The sequence below is a fragment of the Pleuronectes platessa genome, chromosome 4 (assembly GCF_947347685.1).
Source record: "Pleuronectes platessa chromosome 4, fPlePla1.1, whole genome shotgun sequence".
In the NCBI taxonomy this organism is placed as follows: Eukaryota; Metazoa; Chordata; class Actinopteri; order Pleuronectiformes; family Pleuronectidae; genus Pleuronectes; species Pleuronectes platessa.
Genome location: NC_070629.1, coordinates 2,701,775 through 2,727,790, shown reverse-complemented (window position 1 = coordinate 2,727,790; position 26,016 = coordinate 2,701,775). Strand labels below are relative to the sequence as shown.

At 40.4% G+C, this 26,016-nt stretch overlaps 1 protein-coding gene across 3 annotated transcripts; it reads right to left on the bottom strand.

Annotated features, from left to right (window-relative positions):
- Positions 1-3,201: 3,201 nt before the first annotated feature.
- zfr (zinc finger RNA binding protein) lies at positions 3,202-25,705 on the bottom strand. Of its 3 annotated transcripts, none has more exons than XM_053419916.1 (20): positions 25,573-25,705; positions 25,318-25,399; positions 19,913-20,186; positions 19,224-19,356; positions 18,844-19,062; positions 18,289-18,554; positions 17,742-17,945; positions 17,325-17,643; positions 16,194-16,387; positions 15,974-16,093; positions 15,623-15,768; positions 15,316-15,481; positions 12,253-12,452; positions 11,303-11,453; positions 9,669-9,810; positions 7,419-7,516; positions 6,490-6,585; positions 5,205-5,316; positions 4,768-4,865; positions 3,202-4,421 (listed from the first exon to the last, which is right to left on the bottom strand). In XM_053419916.1, exons 1-20 carry the CDS (start codon positions 25,607-25,609, stop codon positions 4,239-4,241), a joined length of 3,240 nt encoding a protein of 1,079 aa, XP_053275891.1. In that variant the 5' UTR covers positions 25,610-25,705; the 3' UTR covers positions 3,202-4,238. The 3 variants fall into 3 exon arrangements, 2 of the variants coding, with proteins under 2 accessions (XP_053275891.1, XP_053275892.1); XM_053419917.1 differs by having other exon boundaries at positions 18,844-18,939; XR_008338258.1 differs by lacking the exons at positions 3,202-4,421; positions 4,768-4,865; positions 7,419-7,516 and having other exon boundaries at positions 5,273-5,316.
- Between the last annotated feature and the right edge of the window lie 311 nt (positions 25,706-26,016).

Here is a 26,016-nt window from a genome sequence, read left to right as displayed (position 1 = left end):
AATTTTGTCCCTCCATGGCTTTGGGCAGAAGCTGTTGTGGATCTGTCAATTACAGACTTAGTTCAGAAAGGTGAAATAGAAGATCTGACAGAACATGAAGACAGACATCTTAAGAACAGATGGAGTAACTATATACATACTTACACTGATGGTTCAAGGGATCCAGAAAGCAATAGAGTGGAATTTGGATCATGAATCCCCGATGTTCAAATCTGTCAGAGAAGAAGACTGCCAGATGGGATTTCAATATTCTCTGGAGAGTTAATTGCTTTATTATTTACTGAAATACAGTGGATGTGCAAGTGCCACTTGGAAGGATGGAGTTTCGTAGCATCATCAGTGAGAGGCTGAATCAGATATGGCAGCCAGAGTGGGAGGATGACTTCAAAAGAAGAAAACTATATAACATCCCAGCATCAGTTAAACCTGTCAATAAAATACCCATGCCTCGAATAGATGAAATCAAATCGACAAGGTCAAGGCTCGGACATCGTGGACTAGCAAGTGGGTTGCTGCCTGTAAATGGTTTTGTATTTTTGTAGCACTTTTCTAGTCGTGATGACGAATCAAAGCTCCTTACATAACAGTTTTACATTCACCCATTCACACAGCGCATCTATTTGCAGCACTTTGTTGTTCTATGAGTTGCAATTCAGGGTTCAGCATCTTGCCCAAGGACAACTCGGCATGCAGATGGGGAAGATTGGGGATCTAGCTGCCGACCTTCAGGTTGGAGGACGACCACTCTACCTCTCAGCCACAGCCGGCCGTGTAGGAAACACAGAGATGGAAATTGTGACAACTGTGGAGTCCTGGAGCCTGTACAATATACTCTGATGTAATGTCCACTCTATGCCAAAGAAAGGAGGGAGCTTCTATAGCATTAGGCAGACTGGGTACTGACACTTTTTCAGTAAAATCCCTGCTTGGTGATGGGATGTATAAGGAGAGAGCTGGAGAAGTTTTGCACCTCACTAAAACTACAAATTTATTGTATACTTAAGATATGAACTAAGGGCATAATCTGCAGTGATAATTCCTTACTGGTTGGAGGTAGGAATGCACTAAATGGTGCCTAGTCTGCCGGAAAGTAGAAGAAGAAAAAGATTGAATACAGTGAGTTGCTTTACTTGAGGATCGTCTCCGTGTGTTAATACAGCAGCAGTCATTGACCTGGGCTCCTTTATCATGAGCTCACATATTTACTTTCTCCCTTAAAGCAACACCAAAGATTGGCCAGCAGCTTCTACCATTGTGTCTCAATCTGCAGCTGAACCATTCACACTGCGCTTCATGTCCGCTGCTACATTAACTGCTAACAAAGACCAAAACCACGCAGCCAACCAACAAGGAGCAGGTTCAGTTTGTGCTTGTTGCAGGCCCCTGATTGATTCATCACTCAGTTAGTGTCTACCAGGTGGAGCTTTTTATTTTAACCCATATCGGCATTAGGTGGCGCTGTGACTCTAGTCTTAAGTTTTCACAGTCAGCACCATACGGTCACAATACGATGATTTCAGACGTGTGTTGTTTGTGTGCAAGTGCAGACTCAACACTTGTGGTTTTCTATAGATTGTATATTTAATATTATATTTATCTATTATGCAACAAAGTTTCCTAGTTTTTTAATTTTCATAATTTTTATGCAAGAAATAAACTCTGAATTATGAAGTACACTAAACCCAGGGATTTTCCTTCATATTCTTATATTTGTGGCCGGGAAATTTCCCCTAAATACAAATTTACCAGGAAGTCATATTTTCTCGTCCGAGACAAAAACATAAATATTTTCCGTTTGAGGAAAATTTGCTTAAGAAACCTTTGGTTCACCAAGCCATAAAGATTCCAAGCATACACGAGTAATAAATGAGTTTCAGTATAATCTCAAAAATATATTACAAAACATTAGTTCCCCTTTCAAATCATTAACAACTCATTGGATGAACTCCATTTACACACCCCAATCAATTTATATATTATGCTTTTGGTTTAATTTTTAATAATATTTTTTGCAAAAGTATAAATCTATTGTTCCATGTCAGTATGTTATGTGGGGTGAAACTGTGGTTGTTTAAGACTTTCGAATATAACTTGACCTGCTGTGGAAAAAGAGATCACCTCCTCTAATAATAAAATCACATCTAAGTAAATTTCTTTAAATATTTATATTGCAATGACACCAAAGGTTATTGTTTATTCTGCTACCTTCCACACACACACACACACACACACACACACTATCAGCTGATTCTTATGATAAATATATACCCAGGACTTGAATAGGATGTTGTGAGCCTCTGTTAAATGACTGAGATTTGTTACTCACATTTTACAGTTATAATTTACCTTTATGCCACAGGCTTTGGAGAACATGACTTTTGAAAAGCCTAACAGAGCTGTAGGCATAGGAATACACGTTTGTCAGGGGAGTCAGCTTTCTGTGTGCATTTTCTTTGGGACGGTTTCACACATCTGTTATTATCCACTGGGAGTGTTTAGCAGCTGAGTACTACAATCCTGATATGTTATAGGCATAATCAATACCAGATTCAACATACAATGATCTAAGACATTGGTTTAAAAAAACTGCTAAAAGAAAATAAAGGTGCTGCACCAATTCGATTGGTTCAAAAATGCTTGTTCCTTGTGCTAGATGAGAGTGCCCCTAGTAGTTTATAATGCCGACCATGTAATTGTAGCATCCCCATTTCAGGTCTGGCTGTAGACTTGTCCACGGGGTTGTATGTTGTATAGATTGTTCAGCCGACTCAGGCAAATATTTATGATCTCTCAAAACCTGGACCAGAGTTGGGAAACCGTACTGTGAAGAATGTCAGATGAAGAATAGCCTCAGGTTCAGTGAAAGTATGAGACTCTGAAAGTCAGTGTAAGCTGGTGTACATACACAATGAAATGTTTCTGAAAATTCCAACGTGCAACTGGTTTGTAGTTAGAATGCCATCCTGACTCAGACCCCAGCAACAGCTAGTAAACTGGCCACCACTTGAATTCAGAGTCACACGCCTCAAATTAATTACTTCTCTCCACTTCTGACGACATTGAACCTGTGATCTGCAACATTGAAATGAAGATAATTTCTGGGTCCATTAACACATCGTTTTTAAAATAGACTTAATGCTAACCCCAGCCTGAGGTCCTGTATTTTCACTACACACCATGATAGAATCAAAAAGTTACACATTTCTTCAATCTGGAAATGTATTTATTCTGCTGATGGAATTGTTAAACCAGAATGCAGAGCACAGCAGCCATTCACAACAGGACCTGTGCTGAAGGGCAGTTACATCACTGTAATTTCCACTGACATTGATTTCAATGTTAAATTCAAATTAGTACCTAACCAAATTAAAAGGCAAGCAAGCCAATAAAGATCCTTATTAAGCTTTTAACACTTTAAAAGCCAAAACAGTACGCAATGAGAACATGGCCATGTTTTCCACAAACCAAAGCATTTTTATCTAAATATTATACAAATACTTTCATATATATGAAAATCGGAAGACAAAACTACATTTAGGGCAGAAGACATCACTAGAAACAAAGAACTAACAACAGTTAACGTTCTGCAATGCCCCTTCAGTCTTTTATCTTCAGCATAGCATCGGGAAAATACCTGTGCAGCCATTTGTGTTGCCCAGAGGATGAATCCTGATTACTAATGTTTCCACTTCTTCTGACTTTCATCAGTGTAGCGTTGGTAAATAACAAGACCACAGTATCAACATCACTTGCATTAAGTACAGTTATTCATATTCAAAAGAAAAACTTTGACAATTCAATTGGCTAAATAAATGCTTCACAATAGTAACAATACAGACCACCTCTGAATGCAGCTGTACAGATGAATGAAGGCAATGACATTAATCTTTCATTTTCTTCTTGAGCCACAATACAGAGAAGTCTGGCTTCATTTCTGATGCTATAATTTCCACCATCCCCCACAACTTAAAACAAAACAAAACACAGGTTAGAGGGGAGCAGCAGCAGAAGCACATCAGGTAAAAACTGCTTTATCTAGAACAGAGAGATCTCAACTCTAACCTTAGGCAGAAATATCTACAACTAAAACTGTACACTGACTATTTGTTTGTGTAAGAGCGAGTGAGGCTGAGATTACACTGGTACATTTGCAGCTTTAAACAAAAACATAACACGAGAGACACTGTATACAACATGTTAGTACATTTGTATATAGATTACTTTAAATTAATGAGTAGTTAGAAATTTTCATAATCTTTCTTGTCTTTTTTCCCTTCACCCTCAAAGCTGTCTGTCCCCTCACTGTTGTCACGGCGACGCTTGCGGCTGTTGCGGATGTTGAAGCGAGGGTTAATCTGCAGCAGAGGGTCCATGCCCAAAACTTTATGGACTTGACGGAACGCCAGCAGCCTCAGAGCAAACTGTAAGGAAACAAAGAAAAAACATTTCAAACAGTTACCGTTAGGTGAAGCCACAGGAAACCTCCAGCAAGAGCAAACAAGATGAGGTGTACACGATTCTTCAGGAGCTAACAATTCCTCGAAACCTGGTAAATGTGAAGCCACATGACTTCTAGTGACAAGCTGGTGCCAAAAAGACTGATGACACTTTAATGCTGATTTAGACTCTAGAAGAGACAAACATTAATTTATAATTCACGATGCATTTGTGAGGCCTTCAATAGCCTCACAACTTGAGACTACTTCATTCTAATCTCTTCACATCTATCTCTGCTCAACAGTGGATGTATAATTCAGGAGCTTGTACTTGGGCACTTGAGGTGATGTCCTCTCTCTGTTGCTCTCCCATGGTTGTCAGGGTATCGACAGGCTTCTTTTCACAAGGATCCACCAATCCTGGCCCACCTGTTCAAAAAAAATTAAAAACCACTTTAGTTGATGTTTTTCAAACTTTTCAAATGTACAGATAAAACTCATAACTTTGATCAACATAACTTTGATAAACAAGCTGAAAAAAGTTGTTGTGAGGTAAATTTGATGGCGCTTTTGACACCATAATCCTTCTAGAGAATTCCTTAGATAAAGAAAATGTTCTAAGTTGCTTAACTGCCAAAAGACAGATTACTATTACTATTGCACAACATTTCAGTTACTTGTGGTCCACAAACAATTGCATTTGTTTTGTCTATAGAACTATACTAGATCCCAATTATGTACACTATATAACCCTAAACAATGACTTACCAGGGAGTAAAATCCCAGAAGAGATACATTCAAAGACCCGTCTCAAAGCATCACCTGGGCTGAGGGGGGCAGAGGCGCTACTGATGGCCTTCTCAACTAGCAGCTCCATGCCCTGAGTAGAGTGAACCGTAAAGATGGTTTAGAATGCTGTCAAACACGCGCCATCTCTGCATACATTACAACAGTAAAGCTTCATGAAATACAGTATAATTGCAGTGCTTTAAGGTTTATTCTTAGCCTCATTCAAAAATCAATCAATGATTAATTGAACAGCTTTGTAGCTGCAGATAGTGGTTTACAGGCCATCTCAGGAGTCGGCATGGGTAATATAAATTGCTTTATTGTGCTTTGTCTTAGCCATCCATCCTTCAACTTAGAATTAAGTGATACGAGTTGGTGTTAATTTCATTAAGAAAAGCTATCCAGTATCTATACTGCTCATCCTTTACACATTGCAGGGGGTGGAGCCAATCCCTGCAGAAACTAGGGAAAAACACCAAAGGCCAATTAACCTAACCCCAAACTATGCATGCAAACTCCATAAAGAAGGGCTCCAGCTGAACCAGGGTGTGAGCCAGTTCATAAGCATTATTAATTCATTTTAACTTTCCCCCTCAATGATAAAGACAATGTTTACAAGATAAAACTGAAGTATTTTATGATCTAATAATTAAGAATTTTCTTTTGCGATTAGAATATCTTTAGACTAGAATGCTCATTACTGGTCATGACAAAAACAAATCTAATTTCTGCACTATTTCAACTTATCTTCTGATGACTACACCAAACTGTTTACAGGTTTCACAATGAAAAGAAATAACTGACATTTAACCCCAGGACAAAGACCAAATGCAAGAATAGCTGACAATTAGAGAGGTATAATACCTAACATTTATACAATAACATTTATTTTCCACATGAAGCCGCGTTATTCTGTGTGTTTTTTTGTAGGTTTTCAGGTTGTCCGTCTGTCCCAGTCTTGTGACCAACTACTGACAATTTGTACTTGCATTCCTGCTCCATAGCCATCATTAAGTAGGAAATTGAGAGCAGCTCCTTTTGATGGATCATAAACTAACTGGTGCTGTAGTTGAAAAGCAGGTATAGTATATTTGCTGCTGTCTTTGAAAAGGTCCTCTGAGAGGCTTTCTTTGGTCACCAAAGCTCAAACTAGGGTGACTGTTCTGAAATTAACCACTAAATATTTCACCGTTCTCCCAATCAGGAGCACAGTTCATAAAAGGAGTGTAAATAATTCATAGGCATGTCTGAATAACATACTTACCCATCCTGGGAAGGATGACCATGTAGGAACTCGCTGACAGAGGTCTCGTAGGATTCGAATGATAATCACACAAGACTGAAGTCCATTAGCTCTAGCCTTTTGATGTAATAAAAGTTAGTTTTACAAAATTACAAAGCACGACATTAGATGGACCAAACAAGTGAATCAGATCTGTCACAGAGGTCCAAACACTACTGTGCATAATGGAAGCTTGAATATGGTTTTAAGTGTATATGAGTTTGCAAGCAGCTGCCATTCCCAGTAGTCTTGTACCTCATAGTTAGTAAAAGAGTTCAAAGTTTGCAAGATGCACAAGAAATGAGGACGTTTCTTGCCATCTTCTAAACCCTGACCCCAGTTTATCCAGGAATCTCACAAACAAGTTCTTAAAAGTACAAGAGTCCACTTGAGAGAAGAGTATAGGGACTGAAAGAGCCATGGAAATCTGCGTTACTTTGCCTGTGCTTTTGCTCAGATAGCAGAATCACAGGAAACTACTCAGATATTCCCTTTCCCTCAATCCCCATTCTACAAAATATATAGAATAAAAACAATACAAATGTTGAACATGAAAGCACTTCTTGATGGCACAACTCTGTGCAAGTTATTGTGCAGCCTTATGGAATCCCATGTAACCATAATGCAGTACTTGGACAATTTATAAGAGAATACAAGGATGCCAGTTCTTTACATTTTTGTTACATAAGTGCTTCAGATGAACTTAGATTTAAAATCAATACATGTGATGAACATGGATCAGAGCCTCATTATAATAAGTGGCATCCTTGAATTATTAGTTTTTGCTTCAAATGGTAATCAGTTTCCTCATTATAATAAAATGATACCAAATGTGTACAACATAAATAAATGAATAAACAAATAATGCATCTCATAAGGCTACAATAAGAAAGTAAAATGATGTTCCGAACCTGGAACCACTTAGCGTGGCGCAGAGCAGCCAGAGCGTCAAGGCATTTTTGCCTGTCCAAGACGTCCGCTGGGTCTTTCACCATACCCGAGGTTACATCTAAAAATGGATTTGAAGTGTCAAAATGGTGATGAGGAATGGGTGTTTGACCAGGTCAGTGAGGCTGGCAGAGAACAAACACAATGCCACACATACCAATGTGTTTCCCATGACTATCTACAATTGGTTGCTTATTTTGCCATTTCAAAGGGTCTGACATAAAAAAATTAAATAAAATACTTAATTTTTTTCATATATGAAATCAACATATTGGAAGTAAGTCGATGGATGTAGATAAAAAAAGTCAACAACATGTTGGATCATTAGATTCTCTAAAAAAAAGAAACATGAATTTATTGACTTAACATTGACGACAAATGGAGTAATGTGTTTGGAAAGCAACACTCTCGCTAATTTACTTACATGGGTGCAGGCTCACTAATGTTTTAAAGCCGATACTATTTTATCAGGTAATTGTCTTACAAAGCTTGGCGTTACCTTGATGAAGACCATGTGGATTTTAAATTTTAGTAAAATTTCTTCACTGAAGCATTGGGACAGAGGGGGATTCTGTGGCTAATGTTGCTGGAAAGGGCACCTGGCTAATAGTGAATGACCTGATAAAAAGTGGCATGGCAATATAGTAGGTGTGGCAAAGTTTTTGGGATGTGAGAAAAACCTTGGTCAAAAATCCTTCCGAAGCTGTTGGGCCTTACTAAACCTCTAATGGGAGACAATCAACTGGAATTTTTTACCCTCTCTTTTTTTGTTCAAAGAAACAAGGGTCTTTGTGCTGTACTTATAAATATTGCTACGAATATAAAAAAATTAAATAAAGGAGGAAGCAATGGGTGCTGAAGAAGAGAAACAAACATGAGAACTAACAGCAAACAAAAGGGGTTAGGCTATCACTGCATGCATACCTACAATCAGTAGGTTGGAATTAGACCCCAACAATCATTGTATACCAGCAGATGTCCTCGGGTCCAACCAAAGATTCCTCTGTCATAGCAGTCTTACCTGAACTCTTAACAATACTCCCCTAAGAATTATTTGAAATGATCAGATTTCAAAACAATACAGGACATGATTTATCTCAATCTTTCCATTGTCAATTAATTCAAAAGAGAAAATGGTCCATATTCAGATTCTGTCTTCATTCTGATTGACATTGAAATAAAAATGACAAAAGCTTGTCAAGGATAAACATTAAATATTGTGTATTATAATATATTATCCTGTTGAGCCCAATTATTATTCCTATGTTTGTAAAGGAAGATGGCAATCAACTCAGGGGAGCACTTCAGAACAGGGGACATTAACATGAACTGTTCACCAGCACACAAAAGGAAGATTTGTTTCCTGTGGGAACATAACATTCAATTCCTCTGCCTTAGGCCAAATATTCATTTGAGACAATGTTGCAAAGTTCAAACGTCTTTGAAAATTACTTCCAACTGTAATTTGAGGAATATAAGTGCCTCCTGTTGTCTATTTGTGCACCTTCTGCTTGAATTTTATTTTGTCTCGTCATCTCAAAGAAAATTTGTGGAAAAGATCCTGTAATGCATGTCTCCCATTGATTATAGCCGACAGTAAAATAGCCGACAATCCCCTGTAACACAGGAAACAAAGTAGAATCTCATCTGGGAATATCTAGACTCAACACAATGCAAACACTGATCATGCTTTGTTTCAAAGGATAAAGATAGCATCTGAGAGGTAAGAGTTACAGAGCGAAAAGCAAAAGAGCAATACTGCTGGCACTTGTACATTTTTTTGTGTTACACTAGTAGTGATCTGCTGCACATGATCTGCAAAGACAAATCATTGAGAAGATGGCTAAGTAAGGGTTCTCAATATAAGATGATAATCAAAAGCTAGGGTTTCATTAAAATGGTTCACAAATTTAAGCAGGTCAAAAACAGTGCAAAACATACTCAGGGAAAAAGATCACAACTACAGTCATTAAATATGATGACCTTGCACTTCCTTCGTTGCCCTCTCATTTCTGATTTAAGAAATCCAAATGAAACATGCATGACGTGCCAGTTGCCAGAATGATCTAATTGAAGGCACAACAAATCAATCTTTGTGGAGTGCCAGCAGGACCGTGCTCTTCAGGGTGTCAACCAACATATTGATACTGATAGAGATAGCAGAAAGACAAGAAAAGAGGGGCAATGAGAAAGGCTGTGATGGGATTCCCAACCTCCATCCTGGCCATTTTCCTCTCGGATGAGAGGTGAAGTCAGCGTGATTGTCACTTGCATCTTTGGCTCAGTACAGGACGTCAGAATGATGGCCGCTTCCTGGATAGATCCCTTGACCTCGTATTTTTCTGGGGCTACCACCTGGAACAAAGTTTATTTTTCAAAGTCAGTTTTTCATACAACTAGTTAACAGTTATTTCTATAAACAGACTCCGCTGCTCTCTCTGTATGCGAGTGTCTGTCTCTCTCTCTCAGCTGATGTCTCATGACTCACTAGAGTTTAAAATTTCCTTTGTTTTGTCGCCACAATATCAACACTGATCATCACATAATGATTGATACTTTCATTAATGAGCTAAATCTTCAGAGAAGCGCGCGCAGTTCTTAGCAGTCCCGCCCGCTCTTTTCTACGAGCACTCACACACGTAAACTCAGTCTGAGAAACAGACTGTTAACTTAGGAAATGGATGGAGCTCAAATAGATGGTGTCACGCTCAGTTTGATGTAGGATTGCTCGATTATGGAAAAAAATCATAATCAGGATTATTTTGGACAATATCAAAATCACGATTATTCAAACGATTATTAATATGTGCCCTTATTCTGAAGTCTATGCTTCTTTTTTTTTTTTTTTTTTTTTTTAAAATCACTTCCGGTTCCGGTAAACACCGTTGACGGCTACGTGTCTTATTCCTCCGTGAAACCAGGATATCGGTGCCCGGTTATTTAAACCCTTAATGATGGCAACCCTAACACTCTATGCCCGACTGACCGGAGCGGAGAAATGCGGGTCCGGTCTGACCGGTCTAACAGCCAGGCGGGAGCGCGCTTGAGAATAGCGGCCGCTACATGGTGTGCTGCTGCCCTCCCTGCTTTTCCACTCGCGCTGTTTTTTCACCGCCAGTCACCACACACACAGACAACTCGCCTCCTTCACTTTACAGCTGCTTGAGAGGGAGTGCCAGTCAGCTGGGCCGCTGAATGCTTTGGGGGAAGGACTGATCTGCACTGATCTTTCGAAAAAAATGCCAAATAATCGTTTCAACTCGATTATAGTAGTTTGGAGATCGTTTGACCCCATAATCGTAATCACGATTAAATTTCGATTAATCGAGCAGCCCCAGCTTGATGGTTGAGGCAGCACACAGCGTGAATGTTAGTTACAGAGAGAAGTAAACTACTGACCGAGCCAGAAAAAAAACTGTTAAAAAAATAGATATGAATAAAAAAGAAAAAAAGTCTTTCCACAGTTGACTGTTTGTGTGACAAACACACATGCAAAAAAAGGAAAACTGTGCTTTGTAACTACAGAGTCTGCCAACTGTATCAATTCAGCTTTGAACTTAAGCAAGTAATAATGGTCCTACTTACACAATTACTGTAATTAATGTTGTTCACCACTAACAGTAATGTGTCTAATTGTTTGACTGCATGCAACTACTGATTTAGTGCACAAGATAAAAACGTTTTTGGGGAGGTTACATGAATTCTCTCATTCTACAGAGTTCATCTTAGATAATACTGTGTTTACAACTAAAACAAAGAAATTGGTCTCAAGAAAGCATGAGGCAGGTGCTGATTTCAGTGGCAACTGACAGAATTAACTGTGGTATAACATTTGTAAAGATAGTACTGTTAGTTGCTTGGGGAGGTGCTCCATAATGAGGCTGAGGAGGTCCTTGGTGGGCTTCTCTGAGCAGAGCAGGACTAGGTTGACGTCTTTGTCCCCACGCAGAAGTAAGCCTTTGGCCAGGACTCCAACCCTCATTACTCCCTTCAGGGATCTAGACAGTAGAAAGATAGGAAGGTTAAAATAAGCAAAGATTAAATTCAATAAAAAGGTGCTTTCAGACTGTGCTGAGTATTTTTAATGTCCAATGCAACAGCGATTAGGGGAGGGAGGCTGGCACTTTTGGGAAAATGCACAGCTTTGTGCATGTTTAAGTGACAGACTTGATGATCATTCTACCACGTCAACTTTGCTATAATAATAATTTAAGTAAAGCAAAATTAGTAGCCAGAAGCAATAATCAAAGCATAACAAATTTTGGCCACTTATTCAAAATAGAGAATAGCAGCAGTAACAGCTCACTGACTGAAAGAACCTTTTTTAATTGTGAGATCCAGACCAGGACAATCACAACAGGACCTTCCTGGCATAAATAAAGGTTGAATAAATAAATCTAGGCTTAGTAATGCAAATAGGAAGGTGCTGTAGGTATACACATTTAAGAGTTTGACAGAACACAAGTTCACATTCTTCAGTTTCAGTGACTAAATGAAAGTGTAACAGATTCTGGAAAAGCTTCAGTGTTTACCTTTTAACATCCGTTTAGTGTGGGCAAGTTCAACACTAGTTTTCTGACAAGTTTAGAAAAGCTTTAAATGGTGGTTTACCACATGCAAGTCAAGTTGGAGAGTTCAGAAATGTGCTTTTAATTGTATTAATTCACCTTACAATTCATTAAATGTAGGAGATCATCATCATAACTGCTTAAGTCCTAATGATCTTTCAAAATCTGTTGACCAGCTCACAAATGCAGCGGCAACGCAAATACATAAAGACAATCTGAAATGTCACACCTGTCTTTGCCGGAATCCTTCTCTTTTTCATCTTCCTTGGCCTTCTCCTGGTCTGTAATTATGTCCGAGACAAGTTTGAGGGCACGTTCTGTGATTGACACAATCTTCTGGATTGACTGGAGCTCATCTTCTGAGGGGTAGATGGCTGCATGCTTGGTCATGACATAACGATCATCGGAAGAATCAGGACGGCGTGGGGGCTAAAACATACAAACAGTATCTTGTTTCAGATGGTCATTCTATCTCATGATGTTCTGGCAAATCTCAGAGGATTACGCCACAGAGTCTTTTTTACATTACATGGACACAGACCGAGGACAACAAGAATCAAGAAAGTACAATTTCTTCAAAATAAAGCAAAACTACAAAGTGCTATAAGTAAGTGCCATTTAAGTGCTACTAAATTGTTAGTTTCAAAAATTGTTATTTTTTTTTTATTCAAGGAATAGTCGGAAGATGTACGTTTTTAGTTTGCGGCGGTAGATGTGTAAACTTTCTGATGTCCAGATGTCGATGGGGAGCTCATTCCACCATTTAGGAGCCAGGAGAGCAAACGGTTGTGATTTTGGTGAGTGTTTAGCTCGCAGTGAGGGAACAACAAGCCGATTGGCCGAAGCAGAGCGGAGTGAACGTGCTACGGTGTAACGTTTGACCATGTCCTTGATGTAGACTGGACCTGATCAGTTCACAAAATGGTACGTAAGTACTAATGTTTTAAACCGGATGCGGGCAGCCACTGGTAGCCAGTGAAGGGAGCGGAGTAGTGCGAGTTAATTTAAGTTGGTTAAAAAACAGTCGAGCTGCTGCATTCTGGATGAGCTGCAAAGGTCGGATGGCAGTAGCAGGTAGACCTGCCAGGAGGTAGGTACAGTAGTCTAGGCGTGAGATGACCAGAGCCTGGACCAGAACCTGCACCGCCAACTGAGTGAGAAGGGGGCGTATTCTCCGGATGTTGTACAGTATGAATCTACAGGAACGTGTTCTTACAGTAATGTTGGCAGTAAGGGAGAGTTGGCTATCGAGTGTGTCACACACGGGTTCCTAGCAGTCTGAGTGGGGGTTAACAGGGAGTTGTCAAAGTTAATAGTCAGGTCGTGGGTGGGAGAGTCTTTCCCTGGAAGGAAAAGTAGTTCAGTCTTGTAACGGCTAATTTTCAGGTGGTGTGCAGACATCCACTGAGAGATGTCAGTCAGACAGGCAGAGATGTTAACTTTCAAACTATTATCACTATGCCTTTCAAATGCAATATGAATCTGAAAAAAAGTCATGGTTACTGGTTTGATTGCAATACGGAAAATAAAGCTGTGGTCTGAAAGTCTTAATAATCTAAACCTGTGACAAGTCAGGGAGAGATCTGAAGGAGCAGTAATAAGCAGTTCAGAAAGGATGGCACGTATACTATCCTCTGATGCAATTATATGATCTTGTTTTAAAAATGATTCCATCCCCAAATATAATTCTGAAATAAAACACGTAGTAAAGGGTAAGAAAATGTAAACTAGACTCTTTAGCTCTCCCTAAGAAGGCAGACTACCCTCTGTCTATCCTGTATGTACAGTGCTGTGAAAAAGTATTTGCCCCCTTCCTGGTTTCTTATGTTTTTGCATATTTGTCACACTTAAATGTTTCAGATCATTAAACCAATTTTTATGTTTATGATAACCCGAGTAAATATAAAATTCAGTTTCATTTATTAAGGGAAAAAAGCTATCCAAACCTACCTGGTCCTATGTGAAAAAGTAATTGCCCCCCATGATTAATCATGAATGAATTGTGATTAACAATTTTTTGGAAAGCTGAATTCAGTTTCACTAGCCACACCCAGGCCTGATTACTGCCAGACCTGTTGAATAAAGAATCACTTTAAGAAGGCTAAAAGATCTGAAAAAGCAACACATCATGCCGCGATCTAAAGAAATTCTAAATCAGATGAGAAACAAAGTAATTGACATGTATCAGTCTGGAAAGGGTTACGAAGCCATTTCTAAGGCTTTGGGACTTGAGTGAACCATTATCCACAAATGGAGAAGACTTGGAAAAGTGGTGAACCTTCCCAGGAGTGGCGGGCCTACCAAAATTACTCCAAGAGCACATCGACCTCACTTGCCTCAGTTATGGTCAGTGTTTGTGATTCAACAATAAGAAAGAGACTGGGCAAAAATGGCATCCTTGAGAGTTCCACGGCGAAAGCCACTGCTGACCAACACAGCATTTCATAAAAACAACATCATAACAACAGTCAAACATGGTGGTGGTAGTGTGATGGTCTTGGGCTGCTTTGCAGCTTCAGGACCTGGACGACTTGCAATCGACTTGCCATCCTTAAGGCAATGTCTGGCCAGCAGTTTGTGACCTCAAGCTCAAGCGCACGTGGGTTATGCAGCAGGACAATGATCCGAAACACACCAGCATGTCCGCCTCTGAATGGCTAAAAAAAAACCAAAATGAAGGTTTTGGAGTGGCCTAGTCAAAGTCCAGACCTAAATCCGATTGAGATGCTGTGGCATGACCTTAAATCAAGCCGTTTATACAAAGAAAAACTACCATGTGGCTGAATTAAAACTATTCCGCAAAGAAGAGTGGGCCAAATATTCCTCCACAGCGATATGAAAGACTCATGCCAGTTATCGCAAATGCTTGATTGCAGTTGTTGCCGCCAAGGGTGGCACAACCAGTTATTAGGTTTAGGGGGCAATACTTTTTCACAAAGGACCAGGTAGGTTTGGAAAGCTTTTTTCCCTCAATAGGTGAAATCATGATTTAAAAACTGCATTTTGCATTTACTTGGGTTATCTTTGTCTTATATTACAATTTGTTTGATCTGAATCATTTAAGTGTCACAAATATGCCAAAATCTGGAAGGGGGCAAATACTTTTTCACAGCACAGTAGATTATTCAGCAGAGCCAAAATAAATCCCTCTGAAGCCTTCAGGGGTTTTAAAGTCGTACTGGGTAGAAAATTTAGCCATTTCCTGAAGTAAAGCATGACTTGCTACCAATGTATGGTCCTTAACAATATACTAATATAGTTAGACTATATAGACACCATTATAAAGCCTTACCACCGGGCCTTGAGGCTGGAGGCCAGGCATGCCAGGTCGGACTCCGAGTAGACCAGGAGGACCAGGAGGGCCATGAGGGTACCCTCCGTCTGGTAATCGACGTCGTTCATCCCAGTGGTGTTGCTCCTCTTCCATGCGTCTCCAGTACATGTCTTCTTCATAACGCCTGAAGTAGAAACGAGAGCTCATTTCCTGGTTCCAGGTTTTGTTTTTGCTCCACACAGACCAACCACTCCCAACAATGGATAAACCACTACTTATTCACGTTTCCTCCTTAACCACTAATAATAAATAACCTTATCCATACCTCATCTCCATTCTCCAGCGCTCTTCCTCCTCTCTTCTTCTCCAATACTCCTCTTTCTGCATCTGTTTTCTCATCTTTTCCTCCTGAATCTTTCTGGCTCGGATGCTGGGCTTGACCTCCACCTGCAGATCTGGGTTAACTTTTTTCTACATGACAAAAACATAAAAATTGGTTTACATGCTTTTCCTGAAATTGTCAAAGAGCAAATGCATCGCTCACAAAAAAAAAAAGTATAATAATCAAAAACTGCTGAAATGCAGATCAACTGCTGCATGTCCTGCACTGGGACACCTGATAAATATTCTGAGGTGTATCAAAATTCTGTGACGTGGTACAGACATGTCTAATAACCTTGTATTGCAGACGATGCCGTCGTCCTTTGAGATGCATTTCCTTTGCATTTGGGTCGTTGAAACTACATTCACACAGCTTGCAATGGAAGCGGATGACTTTGCCTTCATCGTTTCTGACCTAAAATGAGTTTCACATATTACACTCAAGATTTGAACACATTTCTGCTCAATTAAGTATAGGCTAGCTTAAGCCCATGTAAGCAAGGGCCAAAACTTACTTCCTCAACATAGTCATGACCGACTGGCTGGACATCACTCTGTAGTCCAGCCAGGGCTGATGTGGACAGAGAGTCTGAAACGTCAGTCTTGGGGTCTTGAACAGCTGAAGAGGGTATCACAGGCTTAGACTCCACTTTGGCATCCGCTCTGGCTTCGTCAATCTTTACTGTGGGGGCTTGTAATTTATTTCCACCTGCATTTCAGAAATAAATATTTAGTTCAATCATAGTCAGTTCTACTAAATAGTCCTTAATAACAAAACAGTGGGACAATTGTTAAGGTAGCCCTTGGTGGTCAGATTCTCTGTAGTTTTATAATAGTTTATACTTTCAACAACCCAATGGTATGTGAATTAATTCCATGGTTTGCAGCTCAATACAGCTACATGGCAGTGTAGCCAGTTCTGCATTTTCAGGGTTCATTAAATGGTTCTGGATAAGGAATTGTGTATAATAAAAAAAATAACAAAGTTGTCACTAAATGTCATTATAGAATAAGATTATTTGAAATGACCAGATTCAGTCAACACCACAGGATAGTTGCATCATTATTATATACATTTCTGGTAATGCAAAAAGTGAATAACTGTGATAAAATATGTAAGTTTTACATAAATGTAAAAATAAATGTATGTTTCAGTTTGATATATGTTGGGACTCATTTTCCTATAAACTAAGTATCCTTTCATGTTTAAATAGAAAAGGTTATCACACATGCATGTAAAATAGCATCACAATTGCTGTGGTACTAATATGTGTATAATCTGCATCAAATCTATCCTGAACAGATGGTTTATGTCCTGCCGTGTGTCCTCCAGTGTGTGATCAATAAAGATAGAAGTTGAAAAGGGTGATATCCAAATGGTGGGAGTTCAGTTAGAGAAAAGATCAATTATGGAATTTTTAATAGGAATATTTGCATTAAACCAGCAATACCAAGGGTGTAATATAACCAGGTGTATCACATGCAATTGTACCTTTATCAGCTATCAGACTATGTCCCCACCCTATAGGCAGATCAATCTTAATTGAAGAATAACCCAAGACCTACTAAAGCCACAAAGGAGGATTATACTTCTGTACAACTACTAAAGTAAGAGTGACCTGTACCCTCAACATGTGTTTACTAACCAACAAAATTGATCTTGGGGGTGTTGACTTTCTTTCCAGCTGAGGCAGAGCTGGCTGAAGAGAGGTGGTTGGCTAATGGGTTCTTGCCAACCGCAACACCACAGCTGACTATGTTGACTGGCTTCAGGTAGGTGGGACTTGAGCTGGTGGCAGGGGAGGAGGAAGCAGATGCACATAGAGAGATGGCGGTGCTGGAACTGCTCGGGGTGGCTGTGATTGTCTTGCTGGGGGCAGCTGTGGTGGAAGACGATGTCTGAGTGACCATACTGGGCTCAGTAGATGGAATGGGCTTTCCAAGCTTGGTATGAAGTTTCACAACCTAAAGCAGAGCATTCAAATTACAAATTTCTTTTTTGGACATTTATCAGAGAGAGAGTCTTATTAATATTATAATTATTGATAATACCCCACTCATACCTTCTGGTGCTTAGCTCCACGAATGTGGGCAGCATAGGCATCAGCGCCAGTACAGGAAACATCACAAAGTTCACAGCGCAGCTGGTTCTGAGCACTGCGGGCCAAAACCCCTCCACCACTATTATTGCTGCTACTGCTCTGGGAAACCTTCAGTGCCGCTTCCTTCTTTTTGTGCTTCTGCCCTTCAAGATGCTCCTTGTATGTCTAATGCAATTGATGTGCGATGAGAGACAGAGAGATTAGTTGCACTGATTGAAAAGTATTTCTTTAGAACATTAATGATTTGTTACCATATAATTATTACTGCATTCATTATCTGTATAGCTTTTCCTTATCCTGTAGATCAACTTAGAACATGTTTTCCACACAGTAATTAAGATTAGATGAACAACTCTAGGATCAGATTGCCTGCAATCAGTGGTCTAAATTAATAGTTTGTATTTTAAAGACCAAGTTCATCTGACAATTAAGAAACATTTAAAAAAATGTGCATCTTTGTGTGAGCACACTGGAATAATGTTGTCATTGTGGGCTATACGGAACTCACCTGTGGGCCGGCACAGCTGATCTTACAGACGTCGCAATAGTGGATCTGAGGGGGCTTGGGCGGCTGCTTGGGCCGAAGCTGCTTACTCTGGAAGGGGGGCTTCTTGGTGAAAGTGTTTCCCGTCCATGCTGCTGTTGCGGCTACAGCTGCCACAGCCTGCTTCTGTTGCTGCTGCTGCTGCTGCTGCTGCTGCTGTTGCTGCTGCTGGTGGTAGTAGTTGGAAGCTGCCGAGTAAACTGCAGCTTCATAGCCCGAGTATGAGGTTCCTGGAAAGGACACAGCATTGCCAACTTTGCTCAATGCCCTTTTATAATATTTTATTGTTGGCATTAGAATGTAATGCTTGAAGCCGATAACATTGCTTTTAGATATTTGGTGATGTACACTGCAATCGTTTTCAGTTTGGTTTTTGAAAGTTAAAAAAAAATAGCCAAAAGCCTTGCTGGCATTAATTATATTTTTTTAACCCTCCCAGTCATCTTTTCTCACTGACCACACACAAAAATAGCATCCTAGTTTTGCAGAAAAAAATATTTTGTACAATGTCCAACTTACCAGAGTAGGTGACCGCATTCGTGCTGTAGGTTGGGCTTTGGGAGTAAGAAGGGACCACAGAGGCAGCATTAGCCACGGGCTGGACAGTGGACGTCACTGGGTAGATGGAGAAAGTGGATGAGGCTGGATTGGGAACAGCAGGCTTTATCACAGTCACCTGGCGTGCCTGCTGGCTCTGGGTGTATGACGTTACCCCCTGGCTATATCCTGGTTTGGGGACTGGAAAACAAAAAGTTAATTCGTTCATCTCCTCTTAAACACAATTTCAACAAACTGAACATTATAACATTCATGAAGGAGGACTATCTGTAGGGCTATTATATTAAGACGGCATTATTTTTAGCTTGGTGTTAAACTGACAAATTCATGCATTGCCATACCTGTCTGATAGTACGAATCTGCCACACTGGGTTGTGCAGCACAAACAGCAGCTGTAGCAGTGGGCTGCTGGTAATACTGCTTAGTGTCATAAGCAACAGCTGGAGCAGTGGAACGGACATAGGAGTAAGAGTCCTGCAAAGAAAAATAAGTAAACTACAGTTGAAGTTTGAAGGTGGTCAAACCCCTGCTCCTCTTGTCCACAGGTCAACATTGTTGTATGAGACACTGAACCCAAATTGATCCTGTTGCTTCCATTTGCATGGATGGAGATAGAGGGAAACTGTACTTTGGATTATGTCACGACATGAAATGCAGTGTGTGGCTTGTAATTAAAAATAATTAATTTGTCTCATGTAATGGTATTGTGCTGAACTTATCATGCAATCTTTAGAGTAAAAGGTAATTACTGAAAACATTTGAAATTACCCTTAAAAACAAGCTCAAATTATCAGTCTCAGGCAAATGTTCTGTCGTTTCTAAGAAAATGCCCTTGTGGGTCGCTTTAATCACTTGTTTATTTGTATAGCAATTTAATGATGAATTAATTAATTACTTTGTATCATTAATTTACTCAGGGCACAGAGGTGGCTGCCAAAGTGTTCTTCGGCAAGATAAAAATCAAATTGAACACAAAAAAATGTCCCAGAATTTCACTAATCTGCAGAGCAGCCAGTTAATACAAATGTACCTGGTAGTTCTGTGAGGTGACTGGTGGTGGGGGTGGAGGGATCTCAGGCTGGCGCTGAGGGTAGCCATAGTCAGCGGCAGCATGTGTTGGCTGATATCCTCCATAAGCTGCAGCAGTAGCCACGGAAATTGGCGCAGGCCTAGCGACAGCTACTGTGCCTGCCGAGGGAGCATAGGCTGCCGCCACAGTGTGAGCAGCCACAGGTGCTTGATGTACTGTGTAACTGGCCACTGTGGTGGGATGTGTATATGCGACTCCGGCAGTTGGCTGCTGACTAGTAGGGCAACACAAAAGATAAATGTCAGATGTTAGCATTTGCACACGCACTCACTCGTGCTGAAAGGGAAAGGAAAAGGTTTTGACAGTGGATTAACTTTGCAGTTCAGTGTTACTGTCTTGCTAAAAAATGTATTATTAAAAGAAAAACAAATTGCTGACAAACATCATTCAGAAATATTAGTACCAGTGAAATGCATCAATATCTAATAAAACTTTTTGGGAAACAGAGGTTTTGAACTGAAGCAAATTTCTAAACAATTTCCTCCATCTGACCAGTTTGCTAAAACAAAAATAAATAAATAAAAGAGTAGTATCTTGGTTGACACTGGATGGATGATATCCCTTCTGGTATCATGTTTTACATATTCAGCTCTTTCATTTGGGATCCTTCAGAATTCAGTAGTAAAAAAAATAAAACTACAAAAATCATTTTTTTGGAAAATAATCTAATTGCGATTTTTTTTCCAAATAATTTTGGAAATAATTTATCTTCTTTTTCCCCCCAAAAAAACCATAATGAATGATTTAAATATGACCAACACAATATTAGATACATTTACTGTACAATATTCTTTCCCACATTTTAATTTAACGGCTCATTACAGAAACAAGAACAACAAATCAGTGTGCATTTAAGTAATTTAATCAAAGTCATTGTAAGTATAAACACAAGGCATGCACTTTTTATAACCTGTGTGCAAAATTTACCGTCTTGAGAAAAACATTTTTTAAATTATAGTCTTACTGCTCCCAAGTCAGTAACATTTCCAGTGTTGGGAAGGATACTATATTCTATATACGTATTCTGAATTCTTGGATTACTTCCACATTGAATTGTATTTTCTAAGTGTTGGAATGCGGCGTTGTTATAGTCAGTGGAGCAGCAGCAGTTTAAGCTCTGTGTCCACGGATGCGGCGGGCCAGCTGGATGCGATGGAAGGGCAGCTTGCGGATCAGCAGCTCCGTAGATTCCTGTTCATGTCCAGGTGGTCGTGCAGCGGTATGGAGGCGCCGGTCCTCAGCAGGAACACCCCCATGCTGAACACCTCCGTCTCGCAGATGTGCATGTAGGTGACCGGGGGGCTCTGGAGCCCCGCCGCCCCGGAGCACGGCTTGCTTTTCCGGGGAGCAATTTTCAGGTCCGCCGCCCGCAACGCGGTCAGCAGCGGGATGAGCTCGCTCTGCGAGTCCGCCACGTCAGCCGAAGACTTTAGGACCCTGTGATGCAGGCTTGCTTCGCTATCTTCTTGATCAGAGGAGTTTTGTGGTCCAGCGGCATTCTTGCTGCGGGTGAGGACAGCAGCCCAGTGCCCTACTCTCTTTCGCACGTTTAAATCGTGCACGTTGCGATTAGAAAATCGCGTTTGATCATATTGCGATTTTATCGCAAATGCAATTAATCGTTCAGCCCTAATTCCTAGTACATGCCCCTGCTCTCTCTTGCTCTCCGTCTTTCTCACAAAAAGTCCTTACTAGCAGGCAGATCTCTTAACACTGGTCATTTCTGCTGCAGCTATGCATGTTCCTGTCGGGCCTGCAGTTTACAGCAGCGGGCAGACCTCGTCATATCAGCTTTTGCACATGACAGCATACTGTATAGGAGTTTTCAGACAGGAACTCCTGAGAATGTCCACAGAATTGGGTCCCAACTTTCCCCAGAGTTTGCCTTCACACGACGCATATCAGAATCTGCCACCGTCCGATAGTCAGACTTTCAAAACAACACAAACTCCAGAGCGTTCAGGCGAGGGGTGGCACAGTCTGGAGAGACTGGATGCCATCTATACATTCTGTGGACATGGTGTTTGTTTTCCCCACATTGACACTGGCCCTTATTACCAAAAGCTCTCTTGACTTCTTTGTTGTTTTTCACCTCTAGCGATAGTTATATATTTTTTTATGTCATATGTTGAAACTAGCTTTGGTTTACTGGCCGTACCAACAAAAACCTTTAACTTTTCTCTGCTTCACTTTATTGAAATAAAATGTCACAGATAACGGTCATGTTGTGCTGCATGATATTATTAGGGACTTTTCACAGCTTTTAAAATGTAAGATTTATATAATAATATAGCACAAGGCTAGGTAATTAATGGATAACACTGAATGAATGTTGGTGCTGTGCGGTGGGCCATCAAAACATTCATCAAGTCTTTACTACCCTCTGCAGGCAGTCAGACTTCCGGATATTGTTCTCACAGGACTGTTGCACATGATAGTGGCCTCACTCCCATCGGGGTGAACAGCTGGCTACTGGCTACATTGTCCATCCAGGTTTCCAGTTATATAACCTCGAGAACCTGACAAGCCAACACCACTACCTCATTGATCAGCAACTGAAGAGACAATATATAGGTTGGTATCTGGAGGGACATTGGGACAATGTTTCAAGGTAAAACAACAAATTTTAGAGCTCATAATTACTAGACAGCAAGTAGTATTAGCATTCAACCACTTCCTTGCTAACATTACCACTTGATCAAGTTAAATCATACAATGGGAAAGGCATTTTAATTCTGAAATATTGATGCACCTCTTGGGCAGGGCATTGAGCATTGTGTGTGGACAGCTCTAAGTGAAGGCGAGAGCAGACACAAAACACAGAGTACCTATTTGAGATCCATTGAGATCTCTGGGTCCTTCCTACTTTGATACGTACATACACAAACACAGTTGAACTGGCTAAAAACAGCAGCATTGTCTTTACAAACAGAAATAGCTATTTTCGGACAGCATTTTAATCTTGCCCTATTTATTTCAGCATGATTTACTGACACCAAAGGTTTACCCTGTCCCAGCTCTTTCACATGCATCTGCCACATTCACTTGCATCCCCCAGGAATTGGAATAGCAAATGGATTAGAACTACATAGTCCTTTTATAGTCTTTGCAACCTCTCAAAGCGCTTTACGCTACAGGTAATTCCCACACATTCATAATGCATTTCTTCGGAGGGGATCAACCATTAACCTTCCGATTCTGCTCCTTCTCCTGGTCCAAAGAAAAGCCATAATGAAGTGCCTTAATCTGAAAGTTCTTGATCCAAATTGGGTTTAATGAACATCTTTAAACGTTCATACAAAAAAATGGGGTAACTTGAAAGTCAACAGTTCCAACCCCAGCGGCCTGACTACTTACTAAATGCCAATTCCTATTAACTGTAGAAGTGCACAGAAAGTATGGGGCCACAATTATACCAGACAGCTACAATCAAAATTACTACCGTTTTATTACGTCTGAAGAAGGACTCACCATTGACTTCAATTGTATTGGATTGTGCTCTAACAAAGTTCACCCCCTGAGACTCCAGTAGTTTTTTGTGGACTCAAACACTTCCTCCTCATCGCTTGATCAACATAGAACATTTCCAGGTGGACTGTGATTTATAAAGCGAACATTGCGTTCAGGTGTGCACGGTTTTATAAAATCAGAATTTTCTTTTGCGCATGTCATTTCCAGCTTTTGTGCGTACGTAGACTTTTAGTATGAATCCTACGCACTCTTTTATAAAGGAGACCCCAGGCCTGTGATTGTACAGTGCAACAACTTGACCTACAATATTTGAGAGATCATCAAGACATACTGCAGCTGGTCAAATACACTTTTAAAAAAACATATAAAAAGGGAACCCTAAAAATCGTAGAGCTTTTTTCCTCTTTATTCAAGAGCGTAGTCTTTCAGTTTGAGAGCATGACTTGAGTATGTTGAATTTATGTTCAGATGTTCTGACATTTATGTTATGTTCAAAACCTTGCCCTTGCACTCAAATAACCCCTATTTGCACTTAAATTTGCTCTGCTTCTACTCAAACTGTGTACTTGCATTCATCATCTGCTCTCAGATTCCTCCTTGGCTTTTTGTTTAACAACCCTCTCACATTCCCCAACCAATAAAATCCCAGGTGACCTGGTCAACAAATGAAATGAATGATATGATCTGTCTCGTTGCAGGCGCTTTTGCTTTGCTTCAGAGCGTCCCGTGCAGGCAGTTACTCTTAAACTGCAGGGTTCATCCACTCACGCCCTCCACGGCTATATTTTATGACTTCCTGTCCTTTCATTCCAAAAAAAGCTAAATCCAATTTAGCACTTATTGGACGTTATGCCTCAGTGCATCCAACACAGCCAAGTACCATCAAAGACAGTCCAGGAGCTCAACGATGCGCCGATGCAGGTCTTGGAGGAGATCCCCAGGACACCATTCGCACACTTATCAGGCCTCAGGAGCATGCTTAGACGTTGTTGGGAGTAAATACAGGCACGTGGAGGCTATACACACTACGAGTTGCCGTGATAAAATTCATGCAAGTTGGATCAGCCTGGTATTTACATTGTTTGCTTTGACTTTAGGTGTGGTTTTGAATCCAGTCATCAATGGGTTTATAGTTGCATTGACTGTTGTGTATATTAGTAAAGATTTTCACCTTGTTCATCAAATTCTAATGTGTGATTGAAGTGTTCCCTTAAGTTTCTTGAGCAATGTATGTAAAAATCGAATCTGAATTTTTATCCCGATGATTCAATTTTCATTGGATCTTATACGGACTGCCTATTGTCGTTCAGTAGCCTCCTGGCCGCCTCAAACGACGCATTACATCTATTTATTTTCTGTCGGCTATGCGTCATTAGAAACCCCCCAGCCCTCCACAACAAGCCTTACTTTCCTTTGTCGGAACTGATGTTGTAGTGTCAGGTTATTTCTACAACTTCCCAAAGTCCACAACCTGATATTGACACTGTGAATAAATGTAAAACATGGAAGAAACGCTTCATATGAACCAGGACTCAGTACTACAACGTGGGCTTTCCTCACAGACAGTGCACTCTTGGCTAAGCAGAGTCAGACCCTGACGTTGACACCGCAACATTTAACACGGCATCTTTAGCTTATATAACGACCATCGGTTTTACTGGTGAACAAACTGAACCAACGCAGTGATGTACAGTCTGGACTGCTGCTTCCGTTTAACTGCCGCAGCAGGGGGATCAGGGCCCCCTCCCCCAGCCTGAACAATGGAGACAGTCGGGATATACCTGTACAATACACACACTCAGCTAACTCAAGAGTTCAAACAGCACTATGGAAGCAGATGGAACCAGAATTGAGCGTATGTAGGCTCCACTCACCTGTACTGAGCCGCAGCGCCATGGGTAAATCCAAAATAATTGCCGGTAGCCATTTTGGCATCTTCACCAAGCCGGCTGGGCACTGCAGAGGACAGACATACAGGGTTACGCTAAGCTAGCCGTTAGCAGCAGGGTACAGAGAGCTGTCCAAGGATTATCCATTAACCTCACTATTTCAACAACACACACGATTGTAAAATCACTAACGTCTTTGTAGTAGATCGTAAAATAACCCGGCATTTGAACGATACTTACCATAGGTGAAGGACACCACAGGACATATAGGAATCATTGGCTTCGTATGTTCAACCGACGCCCGTGAGTACTACACCAGCTTATTTATATTACATGTCGTACCCGGAAATACGTGTTTGCGTCTGCGCAGATAGGAGCGAGGTGGACTCGGTTCCGGACCGTCCAGTCCCATGGATGCCTGTGGTTTGTTGAACTGCATAATAACATATTTGTGTATTAATTCCCAGTAACATTACAAGACGAAACAAGTCCAACAATAGAAAATATAAACTTCACACAAACATTAAAAGTATCTGATACATGTTGCAGCCGATGGATTAACTCAAGGAACCAGCCTTTTTAAATGTTAGGCATTCATTTGATTATTTAAGTTATTTTCATTACCAGATAAAGATTTTACTCGATGGATAATATAAAAACTTCTTACAGAATTGTGAAGTTAGG